Raw genomic sequence first — 23,803 nt, forward strand, 5'->3', positions numbered from 1 at the left:
ACAGCCACTTCAGTGACTCATCAAGTTGTATCAGATTTCTTTCACAAAGTTTTACAGCCTCTTCAGCTGGTGTCCAATACACATGGGCACCAGCAGAGGTAAATAGCAGACTGACGGCCTAAACTCACTACAGATAAACAGTGGCCAGAGTTGTTTGTCCTACTATGGCCACTGTAGCTAGGATTATGCACTTGAATCGAGAACTTAGGCTACGTTCACACTGCAGGTCTAAATGCTCAATTCCGATTTTTTTGATCAAATCCGATTTTTTTCTCTGCTTGTTCACACTACAAATAAAATGCGACAGCAAACGCTCTCCAGTGTGAACGCTCAAAGCGGCCCGCATGCGCAAAAGAAGATGTCACACACAACGCGCTCTGTTTAGACCCAGAGCAAACAATATTGTTTGACTGATGGCCCTTAATATAAAGACTTCGGACTTTACGTTTCCCAATATTTGCTTTAAGTTATTTTGTTATTTACATAATAATGTAGATAACCTAATAATGATCCTTATTGCTGTTTTAGAGAGGAATGGTGCTTCAAAGGATAGTTGCAGATTTCTGTCAGAATCTGCAGATTATACAGTACAAATAAAATGTTCATGTTTCTCTAACGTTGTCTTCCCAACAGTTTCACTGACATCTACACTGGATGGCCAGGAAGCGTTCGCGATGTCTTCTCCGGCGCTGATAATTGGTGTCTGTCTTGTGTCAGTGACGTAAAAGACGGATTTAATGCGACATGACCGTTCAAACAGCAGTCGCTTTCTAAAACATCGGATATGTATCGGATTCAGTACCACATACGAAAGTGACCCAGATCGGATTTGAAAATATCGGATTTGTGCCGTTCACACTGTCATACCATGATCGGATATGGGTCGCATAGGGTCAAAAAAATCGGATTTGATGCGCTTTCACCTGCAGTGTGAACGTAGCCTTAGTTGGCTGAAATCTACAATCTACTGACATCTAGTGGTTAGATTTTACACAGTGTGCCTTTAAGTCTGTTTGTTAGCAATCCTTGCCCTAATTTTGCATTGTGATACAGAGCATATCTCCAGAAAATGCAGCTGCAAAGCATGATTGGTACTTTTTTTTATTTTTCAGAGAGAGAAACCTGTCTGTCTGTATTTGTGTGAGTACCTGGATAGCTGTTGATTTTTGTCAGTTCGACAATGCTAACTGTCCAGTGTTCTCTTCAATTTGCAATGGATTTGTGATTCTATATATAAGTACATACATAAAAAATGTCTTTGGACTTTCCTGGCTTAAAACAGGCCTTTGGGGGTGATCACGCATGTAATCGTGATTGGTCAGCATGTAGTTAGCATGCTTGAAGTCTTTGTCGTTTAATTGCTATTTTTGGCTGTTTTCAAAAACAGCTAAAGTAAATTAAAGTCCAGTTTTTAAAAAAAGTTTTAAAAAATACTATACACATGTTTTTTTGTTTGCAGGAAAACTCTGAGCAAATGTATGAACTAGATACCTAATAGTCTGTATATGCTAAATGTCAGCTGTAGCACAAAGTACCACAAAGTTTTTGGGGGAGTACTTTGGCAGGTCTGTGAACAGGCAAATAGAAATACCCGGTGTTGTCAACATGGTAGCAGAACAAGTATGAGAAATTCAGTACACGTGTCAAAATGAAGCCCCAGCTCGAAGACTGGTGTGGCTTTGAGAAGTCATCAGCATCGGTGTTGAGATTTTTCTCGCCAAATCCTTGCTTGTCACACTGATGAGTACTTACTGTACTTCTGTCTTTTTACATAACTCCCTGCATATTAAAATCTCAAATAGCAACTCTGCTGCTGTTTTTGTATATGTGTGTGTGTGTGTGTGTGTGTGTGTGTGTGTGTGTGTTTGTGTGTGTGTGAGAGATAGAGATAGTTTTCACTGGTATGCAAGAGCTTGGCAAGGATTAAGTATCAATTTGATATTTGGACTTTCTCATGAATCTCATATACACCTTAAGAAGGAAAATAAGTCTGGGAATCCAAAGCACCTCAATGCTCGCTCTGCATGAATAATGCTTTTCCTATTTAATCTTCATAACTTTTTTTTGACTGACAGTTGGTGGGCTTTATTAGATGTCTTAACAGGAAGACTCCTATTGCTCAGCACTGGCATGCGATCCGGCACAATATGAGACAAGTTACTTTTTTCCATTAAGAGGAAAGTCTGATAGCTTTCGGAAATGAATGCAGACATACAGCCGCTTCTAATTTTCTCAGGTCAAATGTAGTTTAGTGCCATCACTGCCATTTAAACATATATTGATGGTGGTTTATGCAGAGTTTATTGCTGGTAGAATCAATTCAATATGTGCACTAGTGACACACAAGTTAAATATATAAATATGGAAATATCCGTAGGTGAAGGCAGGAACCGCTGATTGGAGCCGACAACTTGTGTTGAGGGTTATTTTTAACCTTCGAAGGGGCACAGTGGAAATAAAACACTTTAATAGCATATGAATGCATTTTTTTCAGGATATAGGACACCTTGTGTCAAAGGCATGCATATATATCCACTTGTGTTCATATTACTGTGTACTTGAAAGGCAAAAAAGGGGCTAAGATTTTGTGCCGCCTGGAGGAAACAAGCATCATGATTGATTGTAATACGAGGACTGCTGGCACATGGTCCACGAGAACAAATCCCCACTTCTGTGCTTGGTGATAATGCAAATTGGTACATAAAATATCCATGTTTCAATTTCCCTTTTTTTTCCTGTGCTTCTTTTACAGTGGAAGGCTGCACAGACTGGTCGGTGGACTACCTGAAATACAAAGTGCTTCTGGGGGAACCTGTAAGGATTAAATGCGCTTTATTCTATGGATATATTCGGGCCAACTACACCCATGCTCAGAGCACAGGACTTAGCCTTATGTGGTACAAAAGCGCAGGACACGGGGACTTTGAGGAACCCATTAGTTTCGATGGCACAAGGATGAGCAAAGAAGAGGACGCTATATGGTTCCGACCAGCAGAGTTGGACGATGTAGGATACTATTCCTGTGTCTTAAGGTAAGTTTTTTTAACCAAATTGGGGATTTTTTTTTTTTTTACCTTCAAAATATGGCATTCAAAGAAAACCCTCCCTCCATTTCAGGATTATTTTTCCAGCAGTGTGTCAATAAATAATGGGGTAAATAACATTTTCTGGAACCCTGTGGGCACAAGTAAAGCTGTGTGAAAGTCCTCCCCTGTTGATTTCTAATGGAGTCTATCATCTTTGGCCAAAGGAGCACTAGTCCTTGGTCCTCGGAGTGTCATCTCACAGTACGAAGTCCCTTTGCTTCACTTTATATGTTAAATTATTTCTTTATTCTCCTCTTGGGGACTTTAAGCTATTAGGGGCAATTGTTGAATGCATAACTCTTCGACCCTCACTAGTCTTTCTTTGAGCGAGGAGAACGAACAGAAATTCAGTGCGAGGGGAAAAAGCAGTGAAGATAAAAGAAAAGAAACATAAGGGACCCTTGCTATCTTCGTTTTACACATGCCTGATGGTGGAGGCAGACAGCTGTTTGATTTATGGGTTCCATAAAGTGGTAAAAATTTCTGGCTTCCTAGACGTTTTCATTAACATGAAGGTTGTTGGTGGTCAGTCAGAAAGACACCCGTAACCATTTCTTTCCTTTTTTTTCCCTACAGAACAAGGGAAACTTTGAAACATATCAAAGATAGGAGGGTAATCTTTAAGAAGTTAGTAGAATCCACAGAAACATTCATATTTTATGAATGACAGATAATGCGCTCTTGAGCAGTTGCATTCAGCACAGGTTTCCTTGTGTTTCTCAATTCTAAAAGTATCTAGCCATTACTATTCAGCACCATTAGCACTCTCCCCTTTGCTGTGGCAGCCGCCGTGAATAGAAACGGGCAGCACCAATCCAGCCATTCTCTATTCAGTGACGTTGGCAGCATTTTCAGGAGGTAGACAATCAGTCAGCTCTGAGTTATTGTGTAATCACGCAGAAAGTAGAGCCATGAGATTTGATTTGGACGAGTACTGTTGCTTTGTCGCCAGTCTGCACCATTCAGAACCAAATTAAGGGGCAACACTTATTTGCCCATCATGGAGAGAACTAACAATAGTTCTGAATAGCGAGCACTTTTCCATCACAGAGGATTTCTCTCGGCGGGCATTTCTTTGGACTTTTGTTGGCCATATTTGCTTTCTGCGGATTATTACTGTTTTGTTGTAGAGTTGGGAAACAGTTCACTTTAATATGTAATACTTTCAGCTTTAAGTTTGGCCACAGAAATGGAATCTTTATAGGCCAGCTTTGGTGCTACAAGCAGCTCTGACATCAGGTCCAGTTGGGGGAATTCAAAATTATATTGATTAGCTCTGGCCCACTACAACTGTTTCTTAATACAACTATCCCATAAGATTTAGTTGTATGTACAGACATGATTAAATAATTTTTTTAAACCGCTTTTTGCCATCACAAGCTATGTTTCAATCGAACAGCGTTAGTTCAGGCAGGCTGTCGAGGTCAGCTGAAATCCCGGCAGATCAGCTGATCTTAATGACAGTCCACATCAGCAGATAGCTCAGCTGATGCCCTTATATACATCAAATTATTAAATCTCATATGAAGTGTGATATTCATGCTTAAAGTACATCCTCATAATTGCCAAGCCACTTTGCAACCCAGTTCCACCTGTCATTTCTGTGCTTAGGTCTTGCTGCTGCTCTCCTTGACTCTGGCATTCAGTGTATGACTATGAAAATGTTGGAAGGCAAATCTGAAAGTTTGATTTATTGATAGATTAACGTTACAGGGAGAAACACCCTTCAACTATGTTGTGAAGGTTGATATTTGATAGTTTGTCCACCAGAGGGCACTCTGCAACTTCCCTGTTGCCAACACTTGTGTTTGAAATGCCACAAATGCAACAACCAGCCTGATCCGAGCATTCAGGCAGAACGTAGGCGAGTATATAAACTACAGACAACTAATGTTATGGAAATCTGATTCATGTGTCTGAAAGAAACAGAAAATATTGCCACATATTACTATATCAGATATTTGACTCAACACATATCGGTATTACTCTTAAAAATCCTCTATAAGTCGGCCTCAAATCTAAACTACTACAGATGTCAGAGACATCTGCTTTTGACTGTAATGACCTGAACTGCAATAAGGAAATACTGAAGTTTACTTTACAATGATGTAGCAAATCACCACATCAGATAAAGATTAGGATGAATTATTAGTCTGTTTGATAACTAATCATAATTCACGTTTTTATGTGGCATTTGTTTTCTGACGCCTCTGCAAAGAGCTTCACAACAAAGAATATAATCAACATTTAAATATAGTTCAGTTAAGTTTATGCAGTTGGTTATGGCTGGTTTACTATGCTTACCAAATTATTCTGCTGTGGTCCAGTGAAGTTGGAGACTTCTCACTGCCACTGATGACGTATATGACATGAACTTGACATGAGATTAGACTTTTTGCCAGGTGATAATTTCCATAACAAACTCACTGTTATTTGACCCTGTAGGCGAGATGATCTTAATATCTTTCCCTTAGAAGGTTAGGAACTCTCTTCTGAGGTCACAGTATCAATGGTGGTGTGTTAGCTTCCCTTTTGTGAAATGAATCAATAACTTTTCATTCAACTCCCCAAACATATAATACACAGAGCAACTTGTAATTTGTCACAAGGTGTTTACTGTCAGTTTTAAAACAGTCAGATTGAGGGAATAGACTGAATACTGTGCAGAGTTGCACATGCTTGATTATGTAATAATAACTTATTAACCTTGTAGGTAAAGGGCGTTTTCTCTTGACTGGCTCATTAGTCAGCTCTATACAGTGACATACGGTGGCTTTTAACTGGGGGAAGGGCCTGCTTTAAAAAGGCTTGGGAGGATTATGTTATTGGATACTGTGTGTGTGTGTGTGTGTGTGTGTGTGTGTGTGTGTGTGTGTGTGTGTGTGTGTGTGTGTGTGTGTGTGTGTGTGTGTGTGTGTGTGTATTTTGCATGTTGGGGTTCATGCAGTGTTCTGAGGCACATAGCAATACATCAAAATCGACCACATGGGACCATCAAATTAAGAAGATTTATAGTGTGGTGTTAGCATATGCTGTGAATTCTGGTGATTGGAGTCGCAATAATAAGCCCAGAGGACTGATAGTGGAGCAGTGGATTCTGTGGAAGAGGCTTTACATTGCTTCCTCATACTAGATTTAAACAGAGTCTGTGCAGTACATGGTAGAAAATATAGCTAATATAACAACTCAAAGATGAAGCTGATAATGTTGATTATCACATAAAAGTCTGGCACATGTATCAGCTGGATCTCATAGTTACTGTGTTAGATGCAACAGCAATGGGAAACTGTACAGATGTGAGTGAGTTTGACAACAACCATATTGCTATGGCCTTGAAACTTGTGGACTGTGTTGCTAATTCCTTGCTGCCAGTTACCACAGGGCAACTTCAGAGGTCTTCTAAAGTCCAGGTCTCAGCAGGTCAATTTCTTCGGGGCGGGGGGGCATCATGCTAAGGGCTCACAGGAGTTGTTATAACACTGTGATTCATCAGCGCACATATATAACACGGTGTGCTGCCTTCATGTCGTTTAGTGTCAGAGATTAAAGAAAGAAACCTCAAAGTGCTTCTACAGGGACAACACATGAGCAGGTACTGTTAAAGACTAAGCTGTTTACTCATAGAGCTCAACAGCCTGAGGTTTTAGCCATACTTGGTTTTGTCACATTCGCATCATTTTCCACTCAGAGTTTGAAATGTTAAAATTTGCAGACATACAGTTGATGTCAACAACAGTTGGAAATGCAAGTGGAAATGCAGCATTTTGCAAAGTGCATGGATGTGCGAGGCAAAAGGAAATAGTTACAGCACTTGCAGTAGGAAATAATACAACTAACTCAACCAAGTATCTAGTGTCTTCTTTAAGTCTATTGTTATGTATTTGTGGATAGTTTTGTCCTGGGAGGGAAAAGTGTATTTTTTTAAAGGGTAAGTAGAAAAACATCATGCAAAATAAAGCTGCATAGTCGATGCAGATGTTTTCATTACAGCCCTTCTTTCCTCAGATCGAGTGAAAGTTGGATGCTTGCTGTTCACACTGTGATGCCACAGTATAGCCAAAAAACACGTCCTCGTTACCGCATCACATTCCCGAAGCCAGGAGAGACACTTTAAAGTGGAGATACATTATTCAAGAGTAAATGTTGCTGCTTCGATGCAGATTGTGCTTATTTCTCCAAAATTATTAGGGAAAAACAGCCGTAGCCATATTATGTCTCGTATCACTGGAGCCTGAAATGTCTATAGGGAATTACAAGGTGGGGGAATTATTTGTTGGAGCTGATTCTGGAGCTGTCAAGATGAGCATCTCCTGTTATTAGCCTAGGAGATTGTATGTATATAGTGTGTTTTCAGGGTTCATGTATTTTATAATTTTATTTTAATATTGTGACATGCTGAAAGCATGTTTGAGAGTTATGTCATGTGATTGGCCTTTGTAAATATATAGCTGGAGTCATAGACCTGCTACCAGCGAGGTTGTTCCCAGCTCTTCCATAAAGTCAAAATGTTCTGTTTCTGAGCTATAATATATGAATCCTTAAAGTATACCTGAAACATGTTTTTCCTGTTGTTGTAAAGATATAGATTTATGAACCACGTCACAGCCTGTTGAGCTGTTCTGTCAGTGTGACTAATTTCAATTCCCAATCACCGCAGCCAAGCCAGGGGATCTGCTTCTGCTTTGTGTCAGGAGCGTGGGTCCTATAGATGATCGGCGCTTGCATATGTTTAACATATCACATTTGGTTTAGACACTTGGCAGTGTTTTTAGGTGACGTTCCTCACCGTTTGAAGCATGAGGGGTCCTAAGGAATTAGAGCACTCTGGTAGAACGAATGGATCGCAGCATAACAATAAATCATCTCTCACTGGATACAATTCATACTCGAGCACATTGCAACAATTGAATCCCCGCTGCTATGGGCTCTCACTATGTTATTGTCTCAGAACAAGTATTGATAGAGACAAGTGTGTCCACGAATGATGTGCATTATTGTTGTAGATGATCTCACGTAGACGGAATCAGAAATAATCTTTTTATGGGCTTATGTTTGCATTTTATTTCTTTCTTATATGAGAATAAATGTGATTTAATGAGGTCAAGTCTACTTCAAATTAAAAATTGCTAATTTATTTTGATTTTTTTTAGATGTTTAAATTTTTAATTGACATGAAAATGAATGAAAAGTTTGACTGGTTACGAGTATCTATAATTGAAATGGCATATAGTTTAGTAAAAAAGAATGGCAATAAAATGGGCTACATTTGTGTTTACATTTTTTTCAATGTATTGGAAAGTTAACAAGAAACGCAAACAGAAACATTTAACGATAAAAGTGCAGTTGCCTAAACGCCCACTTGAGGCTAGCTAAGAGAGCAAGTTTTTGAGTTTTATATTAAAATGCTTTAAATTGAAGTTAGCATTTTTATAGGCTCCTACAATGCGAAGGTTTGGCCTTTATTGTTGAACAGAGGCTGATTTTTTTCCATTTCTCACCTGTTTAAATTGCATGTAGACTTGAAGTTGCATTATTAGTTGTGTGGCTTCTTTTACAGGTCAACGCCTACCATGGGGGTGACTGTAGCTCAGGTGGTAGAGCAGGTCACCTACTAATCGGAAGGTTGGTGGTTTGATCCAAGTATTGATGCCAAGTATTCTTGGGCAAGATACTAACCCCATGTTGCCCTCCAATGCATCCATCGGAGTAGGAAGAACGTAGAAACAGCTTAGAAAAAAGTGCTAGAGTGAATGTGCAAGTTGTGTTAAGCGCTTTGAGTGCTCAGAGTAGAAAAGCGCTACATAGGAACCACTCCATTTACAAAACTCTTACTTCAACTTATGCCTCAGTCACTAGACTGAATCCATCTTACTGCTGTTAAATCGCTGTCTCCACACACCAAAGTTTATGAACTGGTCCTCGTTTTTGAAGTAGCCAGTTCAAAGGCAACACAACCCAAGAACCAAATGTTCTTCTGTCTCCAGCCACTGTTATCCCCAGTGGGATTGTAGTGTTAGCTAGCTGGAGTTACTAAACTGGGATCTTTTGGTTGTGTTTGTGGTGCTAGAACCTTTTTATGAACATTTTTAATGTGATTATTTGCCAAATATTATGACTTAGTGTGTTGTTAATTGTACTAAAAAGACTGTCCAAGCATTTCTATACATGACTCAGTTGTGGTAAGGGGAATTCTAATATTTTATTCATACATGGTACTAATTAGCAGGTATTTCTCTATTTTCATACAGTTTAAGAGTGTAGCTTCCTTGCCAAGTTTTGAGGCATTAGCTCTTATTCTAATAAGGTTACTTCTGGCTCCTAAAAGCATTGGTTAAAAGGCGACAAACCTATACCGTGAAAATGGCAGTCAATCATTGAGTGATGTCTTAGTGCCTTTGGTAATTTTTGAGAAAAAATAAAATGCAGCTGTGTTCAAAACATGTTGTACTGATATAATTTTCATGTTGCTCAGGTCTACTAAGATGAGTGTGAAAGGCTAATACAGCTGTTAAGAGCAGAGGATATTAGGAAGGATGCTCCTCAGTGTATTGCCCCTGTGAAAGAAATCCCAGGGAAGTCTTGCAGGAATATGCTTTCCGAGCAGCTTGGATACCATGTGGCATAATAGACACGTTGACAGAGACACATCTGTACTGGGTAAAAAAACCCAAAAACAACCATGAACATCTTTATAAGTTTGTCAGTTTGTGAAGTTTTGAGTCTGAAAAGCAGCTGGAGAAAATGTGCTAACAGGGTGTAGATAAACACAATTACTTCCAGTCCAAATCGTCAAGTTTTGACCGCGTTTTGAATCAAAGGCAGGTTGCTCGCTAGTTTTGGGAAGTTTTTCATCTTCCTGTTTGGTCATGCTTTCAAGACTTGTGTGAATTCCGCAAAGTGTCACAGCACAACAACTTGCCATTTGTTTGAAAAATTGGACTAAATGTGACATAAAATTGCCTGTAGTAAGGATGTTCTCGTGGCATTTTGGAGTTATTCATCATTTATTTCTTTCGTTCTCTATGGTGCGCTGGCGCACAAACACGCTCTTACAAATATGCTCTTTTCACCCTCATTTCATATGCTACATTATACCCTGTGACTTCTCATTCCTAGCGGTGGGCCTGCGCTCGTCACATTTCTGTGTATTTGCTCAGCTGCACTTAAGGGTGTCAGAGGGCATCATCATACACCAGCGCACACACACACACACGCGCACAAAAACAACATGTCACTCCTTCACTCCCCTGAGACAAGCTGCCACTGACAGGAACTTAAAATGCCTCTGATGCGTATGTGAAAGCAGGCCAACATCAACAGATGTGCTCGCTCATATATTCGAAGCATGTACGCCTGTCTCTTTCACTCTCTTGGATTCATACTTATGTGCGTGGACATACAAATATCTACACGCATTACAGGAAATATAATGAGGCATGCTCACAACGCATACAGTGCAGGAGTGGAGGGGAGCAGACGAGTGGAGCCGTGTGTGAAACCGAGGTCAGCACTCAGCTGTTTCAGACGTAACACCCCGAGGAACTCCGTCGTGTGCGGAGCAAAAACATCTGCAGCGGCAGGGCGTGCTACTTACTGTACCATGACACAAAACACAAACTCACGCACACACAAATTCATGCACATGAGCCGTCCGGGAACTTGAAGGACACAGACTCCCCAGCAAGTGCTGCAAGTCTCTTTAAGCCTATTAGCATTTCAAAGTTTGCTAATTCCTTCTGTTTTGTGCTGCTCTGACAGCTGAGAAAGTCAAGTAAAAGCTGTTGTGGCTAGCATGGCGGGAAGATAGAAAAGCATAGATTGAGATCATTAGTGAACCAATTTCTACTCTGTGTTTTAGCATCGAGTGAGATCATCACATTTATGACCTAGATTTCAGCACTGGATAGATATGTTTTCCACTGATAGCGCACCAAGATAGAAGTGCCAAAGAACGCCTTTTGTTCACTCAGACACACATCAGAAGAGCAGGCTGGTGACCCCAAACAGCTGTGGCAGATGGCTGCTTTTCCCTCAGTCTAGTTCTGCTGGATGTTTCTTCCTGTTAAAAGGGAGTTTTTCCTTCTCACTGTCGCCAAGTGCTTTCTCATAAGGGGCCGTCTAGATGTTGGGGTTTTTCTCTCTACCTGCTGGGTACCTCCCAATATAAAGCATCTTGAGGTGACTGTTGTGATTTGGCACTATATAAATAGAATTGAACTGTATTGGATTGGCCTGTTATGAAACAGTATTTTTTTATGCTATACAAGAGGGTGTAAACAGAAGGAACAAGAACAGTAAAGCAACTTGAAAATGGCCAAGAAAGTCCAATAGAGATGTTTGCAGTTTCCAAATTCTTCTTCTTTTTCTTCTAGTTATACATAGGTCACTCTCCAGTATGATCAGTGGTTAAAGTAGGATTTGGCATTTGGTGGATTTGGGCCTTTTTGAATTTAGCTAACTGAGTTTGACATGATATAAGCAGATGTTAGAGCTGTTATGTCATATGGCTAATTTCCAAACCCTAGACAAAGTTGGTATAAAAGGTAGAGTGAATCTAGTCAGCATAATCCCCTGAAATTTAAATTGACCTCACACTGACCATGAAGACGACCCTCTGCTCTGCAACAGTCCAACTCAGTGATGCACTGTGAACTTCACCACAGTACTCCAAACTAACCCACTTACCCTGCAGTGCATCAGTTTTTTCAGGAAACCCATTAATAACAGAAAACGTGTGTTTACTTCAAGTTGTTTTGCAAGCTAATTCACAAAAAAAATTCATCATTGCTATATAGCCAATATCTGTTTTAAAAACTCTCAAATTAATTGGGAGATTGAAAGTAAGCTGTAAATTCCCAGTTTGTCGAATTTCACTTGGTGGGCAGTCCTTGCCTTTGAATATCTCCGGTCCTCCCTTTCTTACTTCTTTCTCCATCTCTGAGTGTCATTACACCCACATTAACATATTTATTTTTCTGCCTGGAAAGTGCAGTAACTTTGCATTAGGTACCATGACACAGTGTGCAACAAACCTGACAGAATAAAGGCTTGTGTTGAAAAGAGGCTTTTTGAAAAGAAGCATTTGAAATTACCTCGTCACTTGAAAAACTTTACCGCTGAAGTACCGTAAATGCAATATTGACACTTGCACCGTGAATACATCACAGAGACGACATGAAAAATGGATCGCTTTAAGGGTGTAAGCGGAAATATTCGATGTCATTTTCTTATGACTGAGCAAGCATCACCAGCATTGACTGGAAGGAACACCAGGATTAGGCACACACCAACAAAAATGAACTCTTTTATGTATTTACCTGCCTATCAGATTTAATTACTCATCTAGAAAAGGTCCTGACATGTAATTCCAGATTGTTCCTACTTTAACCACTGGATATAACCCAAGATGCTATCTCATTCACTTTCAGGTATCATATCTTTGTCATGACATCAAAGAAGGAAGTAACTTCTTAAATGATGTGTGGTAGTGGTTGTTCACATATAAAGTTTTATACTTTTTATCAATGTAGAGTTATTCAGTTGCAGTTTTGTTTCTGTTTGTTTTTCTTCACCGAGGCATATAGTGAGGCACAGTATGTAAAACCCTACATCTCAGTCTAAATGTTTTATTATTCAAATCAGTTTACTGGAAATCTTTCTCAGTGAGTCATGAAAAATGGAGAGTGAGTAAATTATATGAATTCTAAATTATAGAAATTAAAATTATATTAATTTAATTAGTTATAATTAGAGACATTATTTACACACATACATTCTTCATGATCACGACTGATATGGGTCAGGTATCATTTACTATTTTCTTGTTACCAAGTTTATAAGCCAGCAAATACATTAAGGTACAGCAGATACTTAAAAGAAGGCGGTCTGTTGAAAATGGTTGTGTGGGTGTAGCCTCAATGTCAAAGAAATAGGATTAAGAAGGTTTATTGGTTTTAAATCAACACATTAGACTTGAAGATCCAAAATTATGAATTGCACGTGTCAAAATGGACACGTGCAATAGTTATAGGGGGTAAAAGCGCATTTCAGTCACAGAGTTTATATTAAAATTGGACTTGGCTTAAAGGTGTCCAAAGTGAAGCCAATCTGACTTAAACTTATGTTTATTTAGAGATAAAGTCTATCCTGCATCAAAGCCTCAGCTCAGTTTTAGAAGGTGGCCAGTGTTTCACCTTTCACCCTATCCTCCAGTTCTGGCACGCTGCCACTGTGTCTGGTTTATTAATGGGTTTCCTGCATGTCCTGCAGATCTTGGGATGTATCCAGCTAAGGGCAAATGGAGGGGAAGATAATTCCATGTGCCTGTTTAAACCTAAATTGCACGTGTGAGAGACACACACCTAGCAACTGTGTACCTACCAACACTGTGCACATTCAAAATCTCTTCCCAACTGTCCCAGGCTGCAGCCATGTTGGCTGTATTAGTATTCGTGGGCAGGAGTGGCTGGTGATCTCTCAGGGAAGTGACAGTCAGAATGGGCCGTCTGGAACACTCTGTCATTCAGCCCCAGTCAGGACCTGTCCAATTGATCCAGCCCAGCTGTCAAAGCCAATGAGAGACGCTAGACTAAGAAGCAGCAGGGACGGTTTGTACTGCCAGGGGTTATGGGTGATGTATAATATAAGGATGGTGTTTGTGTTATAACCTACCTGGCAGGAGTCGATCTGTTAGCTTTGGCTCTGTAGAATATCTTTGCTGAGCCGTGAACACTGATGTCCCGATGAAGCGTTATTCTTGGAACTCAATTTGAGATGGCGTACTGTTGAATGAATATATGTTCCAATTAAATCTTGCTAAAATTGTTGTCAAACACTGAAAAAATACAATAATTAATGATAATTAATACCTGCTTCACCCACTGGTTGTTAGATTCAGTTTTCAAAAGATGTGTAACGGCTCTAGATTTCATTTCACAACAGGTTTTACTTCATTGGTTTCTTTTATTAAGTGAGAGCTATTTGTAGGTCAAAAATAGTAGTGAAAAAGCTGTTATTTTTATGATAAAGCTGATTTTTAATAGCTGATCATGGTTTTGCTGCTCTTGGTAGCCATCTAAAGTAGAAAAGTAGAATTAGCACACATTGTCCATTCATGAAAACTGAACTACCCGGTGATCACCTGTTGCTAGGAAAAAAATTTTATTCCCTAACTGGTTGCAAATGGTTGCTGGCTGTTCCTCTAAAATCAGTTGCTAAAACCCTCGTCACACAGGCCTAGAAACAGGTAATTGACCTTCCCTGGTAATTGTATCTTGTTAGAAAAAAAAAATGTTGTCTTCCCAGACTGGTTGGCGATTGTTTTGGTTGTTAACAGACTGCCACTGTCATCTGTATTTTGAATGGAAGATGGCGAATATTACAATGCTAACAGCTAACATAGCACAAAACACAAAATGCTCTATGGAAAAGTAATGTGGTTTGCAGGTTTATTTAAACTGTAGATGGTGTTATATGAAAGATTGCCAAAGTCATATTCCTTCTCTAAGACTGAATTTTATAAAAATCCCACCTTTAGTTGAGCTATTTGGCAAACCATCAGACAGTTTCAGCTGCTTGCGCAATAGAAAATATATGAGGACAAGAGCTACGATAAACTTTATCAGCAAATTATCCAAGAAATGCACAGTCACACCACAGCGGTGACTGATGGAAACAAACAAAAAAAAGCATCTTCCAAACTACAACTTTGAGAGGTTATAAGAGAGTTGGCGCCAAAACTCTGGCAGCAGTTATTCTCAGCACCCAGGTGGAGTTTTAGTTAATTGTGTGATATGGATTGGCCAAGCTGCTTCATCCACCAGCCAGGGGTTATTGATGATGCTCCCCTATATTCACTATTTTGTACACCTGTATAGAGAGAGAGAGTCCACTCTGTCGACAGTGCTTGGACAGCCTTTTAGTTGGCTCTATGTGGTTTAGTTGAGGATATTTTCCAACAGCCATTGTCTGATGATGTATGGGCTGCTGTTTGGGCTCAGGCCACCTTTCACACTGTGCTTTATTCAGCCTTGTGATGTGGCTGTGTGAACTTTGCCAGGTATTCACTGAGGATGTCTGGTGATACAATGGCAGTGTCAAAGAGGAGTGTGTACTTGAAACCATTTTGGGGCCAGGGCCTGGTTAGTAATAGACTTTCATGTATGGAGAAAATGCATTCAAAATACCAAAACTGTTTAAAAGTTTTTGGTGTATAATTTTTCATTGCAATGATCCCTATTCAGATTCTTGCTTTAGAGATTGTTTGTTAGTAATTTTTCAGCGAATGGTTTCATCAGCCCATAGGAAGACTATAAAAAAAGGAATCTGATTCATATGTATACATTATCGACTCCAGTGATTCCAATGGCTCCAATGGCTCCAATGGCTCGAGATCTTTCTGTAAGACTAGACTTTTTCAAGATATCAGGCTATTTGCTGCTGCATGTATTTAAATGTTAGTAACTTAAAATTCCACCTCAATCATTTTACACTCTGACACAGATACTCCCCTCAAAATGCCTCCACTTATCGTTATTTGGCAAATGTATTTGTTCGAGAGAATGCTGAGAAACATGTTCATTACTACTACTACTACTATTACTATTACTTGTTTTTGGTAATTTGTTGGGGTTATGCTTGTGTTTGTTTCATGCTGTAGAAAAGTGAAGCAGTTCCATTAACACTTTCTTTTACCACCATTGGAGCAAAGCAACTGCATGGTTGTATTTAAATCGGGGCAACAAACACAAGACTAACAAAAGAACTGGCCTAGAAAACAATTCAATGTAGACCATTCATTAATATTTCTAATTTTTAACCAGAACTGCTGTTTATGTTTTCAATATAGTGTACCTGCATAGGGTTTGTATCTTTGTAGATTCACTGGTCTGTAAATTGTAATGTGCATGGACTGGACATGCTCTCTTCCACAGCATGTCTTTTATCCTGTTTTCCTTCTCTCAGCCCAACAAATTGCAGATGCCCGCCCCTCCCTGAGCTTGGTTCTGCTGGAGGTTTCTTCCTGTTAAAAGGGAGTTTTTCTTTCCCACTGTCGCCAAAGTGCTTGCTCATAGGTGGTCATATGATTGTTGGGTTTTTCTCTGTATATATTATTGTAGGGTCTAACTTACAATATAAAGCACCTTGAGGTGACTGTTGTTGTAATTTTAATCTGTATAAATAAAATTGGATTGAATTCAATTGACAATTGGTCCATAATTTACACACCTGCTGCAGATTTGTTCCATTATCCCTAAGTTTCTCTCTGGATTGATGTCTAGTGATTGTTACAGTGAACTCAGTGTCATGTGGTCCAACAGGACATAGTCAGCAACAATACTCAAAAAATCTGCCAAGAAAACATCTCCCACAGCATTACATCACTGCCAACAGCCTGAACAATTGATACAAGTCAGGATGGATTCATGCTTTCATGTAGTTTATGCCAAATTCTGACCCTACCTTATGAATGTAGCAGCAGAAACTGACTGAAGTCTTCTTTTGTCCAATTTTGGTTAGCCTGTGTGAACTGTAGTCTTTGTTTCCTGTTCTTGACTGACAGCAGTGGCACCTGGTGTGGTCATCTGCTGGTGAGGCCCATCTGCTTCAAGGTTTGATGTGTTGTGTGTTCAGAGATGCTCTTCTCCATACCTTGCTCGTAGCAGGTTACTGTTGTCTTCCTATCAGCTGGAAGTAGTCTCGTCATTCTCCTCTCACATCAACAAGGCATCTTTACCCAGAGCACTGCCGCTCAGTGGGTGTTTTCTTTTTTTTCAGACCATTCTCTGTAAACTCTAGATTTGTGTGGGAAAATCCCAGTAGATAAACAGTTTCTGAAATAGTCAGACCAGGCCATCTGGCACCAACAACCATGCCAAGTCACTAAAATCACCTTTCTTCTCCATTCTGATGCTCAGTTTGAACTTCAGCAGGTTGTCTTGACCATGTCTTCATGTCCAAGTTGATTTGCTGCCATGTGATTGGCTCACCAAATTTTGGGGTTATCAGATGCATTAACAGTTGAATATTAATACCTGATGGAGTGGCTGGTAAATGGAGATTTGAAATAACGCATTTTTTTTCTTGATGAGTGTTTTTTTCTTTATTTCGCTTAGCAATAGTAGTCAGCATATCTAAATTCAAACTGGCTCTACATATTTTTATTGGGTATGTTGAGTTTTTTTGTAAAAATTGGAATATCAGTTTAATTCACCATGTGCAAACATTTCAGTTCAAGTCAATTTCATTGCCTGCCCTTCACACGGCTTCTGATTGGACATCTGTCCCACACTCGATTGCATTTGATTAAGCTGAGCTCAAATGGCTCCTGGCTACAGAGAGCAAAATGAGAGGTTGACTGTTATATGGAAATTGTGCTGAAATAGCTTCAGAAATTATTATGCAGAATTATTACATAATCTAACCTACTACCATTTGTCTGGCAATATAGTGAGAGAAAATTGTCTTTACCGCCCTGCGTGTGAATCTCTTATTGATACACTCTCAAAGAGAGTTCCAGAGCTAAGTTTAGGAGAAAATTCCACCGTGAGAAAGTGCTACAATTTATAGAGATATGAGCAAAACAGTCAAGCTTCAAATATGCATACATCACCTTTGGTGGGTGTCTATTTTTTTAAGAGAGAGTTGAAGTTTGTGTGGTACTGTAATGGTGATGCAGCAGTGGCAGTGATTGCAGTGTTGGGTCTGGTGGTAAATGGGTTCAGTGAAGGTCAAGGAGTTCTGTTGGAGGAGGTTCCAAAGTAGGAGGGCAGAGGAGACCTTTTTTTCCTTCCAGCTACAAAGGAATTCCAAATGGTGCTTTACGTGACAGACTTTTAAAGATGTCGAGAAGAAGCAGTGTGATAGGTGGGTATTCTCCTCCAGGATGCCACGTTATTGCCTCAAATACAAACATGGAGTCAAAATCATGTGAAGCACCTGACATAACCCATAAATATAAATTATTTAGGAGTTGCATAAACTTATAAATAAAATGGGAATGTCTTACAGTTACATAGGTGGTGATATTTTTATGTTGCTTTAAATCTTTGTTACTATTGGAAGGTACGGGTTCCCTGAGACGCCCTCCAGCAGGTACAGACCTCACTGTTCTGACAGCTAGCCTGTGTTTTACATTCAGAAAGAAGGCCAGGGTCACATCTGGTGTTATTTTCTGATTCCGAGGTTAATGGAGGTCTGAAGTGTTAAGCCTTGTGTGAAAGTCTGGTAATCAAAGGGCATTCTGGAGCTGGCTGTCTCCCTTTTGGTTGTTGTTTTGCATGTTCAGTGCAGCTGGATTAATCCAGCACTGTGGTAAATTTGTTGTACAAGAGTTGTTACACTTCGCAGGACTGTTCAGGGCAATCTAGGAGGATGTATATAGTGAACTGCAAAACGTGTTCAACATACTGTTAGATGTTTTATTCATTCAACTGCAGTTGAGTTTTATTCCACATCAGAATTGCACCCAAGCATCACATTTTGGGGGATTTTATGTAGTTGCATCCTCCCAGTCTGCATGTCTCCCCGTGTGCCCAGCCTCTTGGCTGTTCTGGACCACACTGAGAGGAGGAAGTCATCAAACAACATGCCAAACCATCGCCATCTGATAGCAGGGACACTGACCTTCTCTTCCTCATATCTGATGGTGGTTTTTATCTGCCAGACAAATGTCAGAAATACCATTCCCCAAGCACAGTCGCTTTGGCACCACCGCCAACTTTTCTTCCCCACTCCCTGCCTTCGCTCCCTCCCCAACGGACTGTGAACAGCAGAGCTCCAAGCGAGACATCTGCAATACCACAGCTGTCAGTCAAACCGTGATATAGAAGAGAACTCGCACAGCTCAGCTGAATCCTAAGGGCGAGGGAATAATAGGAAAGTGGCTGGGACCTGGGACAGAAACTTCATTAAAATTTCATAAAATCGAAAGAGCTAATTTGAATTTTACTTATGCCACATATTGTGAGACATTTGACAAGATAGTATCACAGTTGAACTGGCTTTTGTCGAAGATTCATTTATTTTTCAAAAGCAAATGTATTAATTTGGTAGGTCATGTATAGCACCAAAGGGAATATGAACTCTGCATTGACATTAGCCACAAACTACATTAATCCTAGTAAAAGAACTTTACACCAACATTTCTGGTTTGTCTTTCCTGCTGAATATTCTTTTGATTATTTCTAAATTTACCAGCTAACAGGCTGACTAACTAGCCATGTGTAATCCATTTTTAAATCGAATTTATTGATGTAGGATGTTGAACCACAAAGTGCTTTTTGTACAAAAAGTGGTATTTGTAGAAGAACTTCAAATTTGTTGAAGGATTGAATCGATCTGACTACAATACATGGAATCTGTGTGTTTGTTTCTTTGTCCGTGAACATTTTCTAGAATAACCAAACTTTGGGGGTCTAAAGTGTACCTGTGTGCAAAGTTTTACACTAGATTACAAATAACACACTAACCTCCTGCAACTATGAAAAATAGTTGCCTGGTAACCAACTATTGCAATTGCAAGTGATAGTGTCAACAATCAACAAGTCACCCAAAGGCTGAGGGTGTTACAATGGGCCAATATGACCCATTCTAAGAGTTTATGCACCTAGAACACTTGATACAAGCATTCTGGGATTTTAATTTCACAATAACGTCTCATTTAGATCCACAAATATATGTCGTATATATATATCATGACGCCTTCACTAACCTAAAATGGCCCAATTTTTTGCATTTAAACATCTACCCTCCCCTCTGTTTTAATATATATATTAATTTGCAAACAGCATAAAAAGAACAAACAATACTATATGACGGGAATGTGCATATGAAAAGTAAGTCGTAATGTAGTCGATTACTTCTGCTGTTGCACAATTAGTAAAGCACTGTAATTACCAGCTTAAGGTAATGAGTAATTACTTAGTCGTCCGTTTTACTGCACAGAAAAAATTCCAGGTCCAGTTGCATCTGGAAAGCTGTCTCACCGTGTGCCTTCCTTTGTTGCAAGTTGCAGAAAACATTTCTGGCTTACACCTCCCAAACAAAACTGCTTAGTTTGTTCAAAACCGTAATGACATTCAGCAGCTACACACTACACACCTCTCCCTGGAAACACTAATTTGCATTTTCTCACCAATACAACCCATGCCCTCAGTAAAACAGGCCATTCTGGCAACAGCATTGCTGGTATGTGATGGTTAGTTTGTATTTGATATGCATAGCAGTATAGCTGCTCATACATTACACCCAGAGGGTCTGGGGACCAATGAATAAGGTCATGACGGATTTAGAAGAAGAATACAACGGAGACAAATTGTTTATGCTTGTTATGAAATCAGGTTGCTAGCATAAAGATGAGTTGAGGGTGCTGTGGAATAGAAAATGAGCTCCCTAAAGGCATCGACTAGAAAATGACTGAGTAATGCGTTTGCACACAAGAAGTGCTATTGTCAGTTTAAGACACGCTTACTTAAGGAAAGGCTTGCAGGAATTCTCTGACTTGTTGAGAAATAAGGTCTTTGGTGAATGTTGGTATCTGGGGTAAGGTGATTGTTTTTGCATGTAAATTTTTTATCATATTTAGAGAATGAGTTATATTGGATGGAGCATGAAGTAGGGGAAGGAATCAGCAACCAGTTCCCCAAAATTATCAGGATCTATTGCCAACACTAGAAGCTCAAATACACAATGAAATTGAATAGATTAATTCTTCTTGCTTAAATATCTTCAGTTCCTCTGACATTTTCTTCTTTTTTGAGTTAATTAAAGTATTATTTTATTTTTAGATAACTTGAACTGGTAACAGTTATAAACATTAGCAAAAATATTATTCATTTCTGAAGAGTGATTCTCTGTTTAGTGTGTTTAGTGATTTTTTTATTTTTTATTTGAGTGAACATTACTCTCAATGAAAGCAAAACAATAATAATGAGTCATTTTCCAATTTAGCTATCAGCAATAGCGATGTTTCAGAAGGTATAGCTACATTTGTCTAAAGTAATCGAATTGCAGTGCTGCATGGCTTTTGTGTAATTAACTGATTTTTCAAAAAGATATTCAGAAAGCAAAGCTTTTTTTATTTAACCACAGTGAGTCAGTACACATACCATGTTATGAAAATATTTAAATTCTGAATATATACTTTACACTTCATTAACTTGAACAAACTCAAGCAAAAGTTGACTTGCGTTTTTCTTTTTGTTTGTTTTTAATTTCTAAATTTTGTGGATTTACAGGGCACAATACCAAGAGCGTCACCATACGATGAAAAATTAAACTACAATATATCACAAAATATTTGTAAATAAATAAATAAAAATAAATTTAAAAAGTCCCTCCAATGGTCAGGATTTTTCCACTGTAAACAACACTCTTTGCTCCATTACATTTTTAATTGAATACATAAAATGCAAGGAAAAAAACCCACACTAGGGAGACAACAGCACGACCAAAATTAGAGTGACTTTGTGCAATCAACTTGCAATCTTGTTGCAGTTGAAGTGGCAGCTTGAAGGCAGGAACCAGGTGTTGTCTATCATGTGGGACTTGGTCTGCTTTCAGTCCACAATTAGTTTGCGATTGAATGGATTAGAGTTGACAATTACACGCAATCTATTTGTGATAATACGGTAATACAACTGACGTAACTCAGTGGACGTTGCAAATCTACTTGCAATCAGTTTCCAAAATTCAGTATAATCAAAATTATATAACATAACAATATAATTTAAAATTCAAAATAATCACTTAGTCCCAAGAAGGTTGCCTGAAAACATTCACGTGAAACTTTACTTATTAGTGGACCATTTTTATTCAATAAATCTACACTACATTATTTAATGTATTTTCTGTAGCCATGTTAGTACAGCTTTACTGCTAAAGATAAAAAGAAAAAAGGCATTAAAAATAAGGTATCACATTTCTACTGCATAATGAGCCACATAATGTGACTAAAGCTGTGTTGAACTTCAGTGGGGTCCCTTGTAGTTAGTCTTGTAAGCACTGCGTATTGCACAGTGCAGAGATACTGCTGCTCCATCTTTTTTGTGTTTTTGGATGTGCATGCTTGTGTGTGTGTGTGTGTGTGTGTGTGTGTGTGTGTGTGTGTGTGTGTGTGTGTGTGTGTGTGTGTGTGTGTGTGTGTGTGTGTGTGTGTGTGTGTGTGTGTGTGGATGCAAATGTGTAGAGGGATGCAGGCGTGTGTTTTTCACAGCGTGGCTAAACTAAATTATCCGCAGAGGTGTGCATTCCACTCTGAGAAATTGTGTACTACAAGACAGGCGAGTAAAGGGCGGCTGGGCGGGTGGATGCAGAGACAGAGACAAACCACAAGCAGAGAGGAAGGAGAGAAAGAGGAAGAGAGAGAGAGAGAGAGAAAAGGTGGATAGTTGTTATTGAGGAAGGAGTCTGTTGTTCCAGTATGGCAGACAAGTGCCACACTCTTAGACAGGGGCTAAGTAGGAGCAAGTTGGCCCACAGTCAGATTTGGGTAGCCGCGGTGCTTAATCATCCTAGGCTTGGTGCTGGATTTGACAGGTGAGTTATGAGCAGATGCTACAGGTAGGAGCCCCAGTCTTCCCACCGCTCACTGTGACCTTCGCTCTGCCCATAAATAATACAGAGACCATAAAAACCTGATTTAGAGTAACTGGGCCGACTCCATCTTTGCCTGGGTTAATCTTGGCTTGGTGTGGACAGGGTAGGTAGTGCAATACACCTGGGGGCTGACACAGATGACAGTGTGTCATGGAAACTTTTGTGTCCCTGCTACAGTTTACACCTATATCCAGATTTACAATACCAACATCTGAGTGCTGCTTGGTAGCAAGTTCACCTTCTGACCTTTACTGTTCACAGTTTTGTACCCGTTGCTCTGAAACGCTATTTGATGTTTATCGGCCTTTTTTGTAAAGCCATTGCTACCTATGTCACTTATAGTCTTCCTCGCCTCTGTTATAACTGCTTATAAGCATATAGACTGTTCAGAGAGAGAAGACGCTCTCTGAAAAGAGGTTGAATTTGTAATGTTTAATGGCGAGAGGTTAAACATTATGGTGAGACTGTGGGTTGTCTCTGAAATTCAGTGACTCATAGCAATGATAGGTGAATAATGGTTAGGGATACAGAATGGGAAAGTATCATAACTTTCAGGCAAAGAGCACTATTACCTGATTACATTAAAGCATAGTAAATGCATTAGATCAGCGGTCCCCAACCCCCGGGCCTCGGACCGGTACCGGTCCGTGAGTCGTTTGGTACCGGGCCGCGAGAGTTAAGGCTCAGGTGTGAAATGTATGGTTTTCAGGGTTTTTATCGGTTTTCAGCGTTATTTTGTTATCGTTTTTATCGTTAACTCGGTTTTCCTGGGTCTTTTCACGTGTGTTATGAATAAATCTTCTTTTTTTCGGTACCGGTACTAGTTTTATTTTGTTGTATTCATCCGCGACACCTTAAAGACCAGTCCGTGAAAATATTGTCGGGCATAAACCGGTCCGTGGCGCAAAAAAGGTTGGGGACCGCTGCATTAGATGGTTACCTATGCAACCACAGCCGGGATTCTCCTCTATGGTGACCAAACATGAGCCACCAATCATAAACCTGTCACCATCTTAGCTTTTTAAAAATCAAATGTTCCTGACACACTGAGTTATAAAGTAGCCACACTGCTTTACCCTATTTGTATCTAAAATGTCTCTCTTGGCTTGCAAACGTGACAT

The 23,803-nt window shown here is 39.5% G+C and overlaps 1 protein-coding gene across 3 annotated transcripts in view; it reads left to right on the forward strand.

Annotated features, from left to right (window-relative positions):
* Nucleotides 1-23,803, forward strand: part of LOC134620172 (interleukin-1 receptor accessory protein-like 1-B) — a 335,420-nt gene that overhangs the window by 120,157 nt on the left and 191,460 nt on the right. For all 3 annotated transcript variants that reach the window (XM_063466189.1, XM_063466190.1, XM_063466191.1), the window contains one exon: nt 2,753-3,032. In XM_063466189.1, coding sequence (XP_063322259.1) covers nt 2,753-3,032 — 280 coding nt within the window. The remainder of the gene's footprint in view (nt 1-2,752; nt 3,033-23,803) is intronic.

This window comes from Pelmatolapia mariae, linkage group LG23 (assembly GCF_036321145.2).
Source record: "Pelmatolapia mariae isolate MD_Pm_ZW linkage group LG23, Pm_UMD_F_2, whole genome shotgun sequence".
NCBI classification, from domain to species: Eukaryota; Metazoa; Chordata; class Actinopteri; order Cichliformes; family Cichlidae; genus Pelmatolapia; species Pelmatolapia mariae.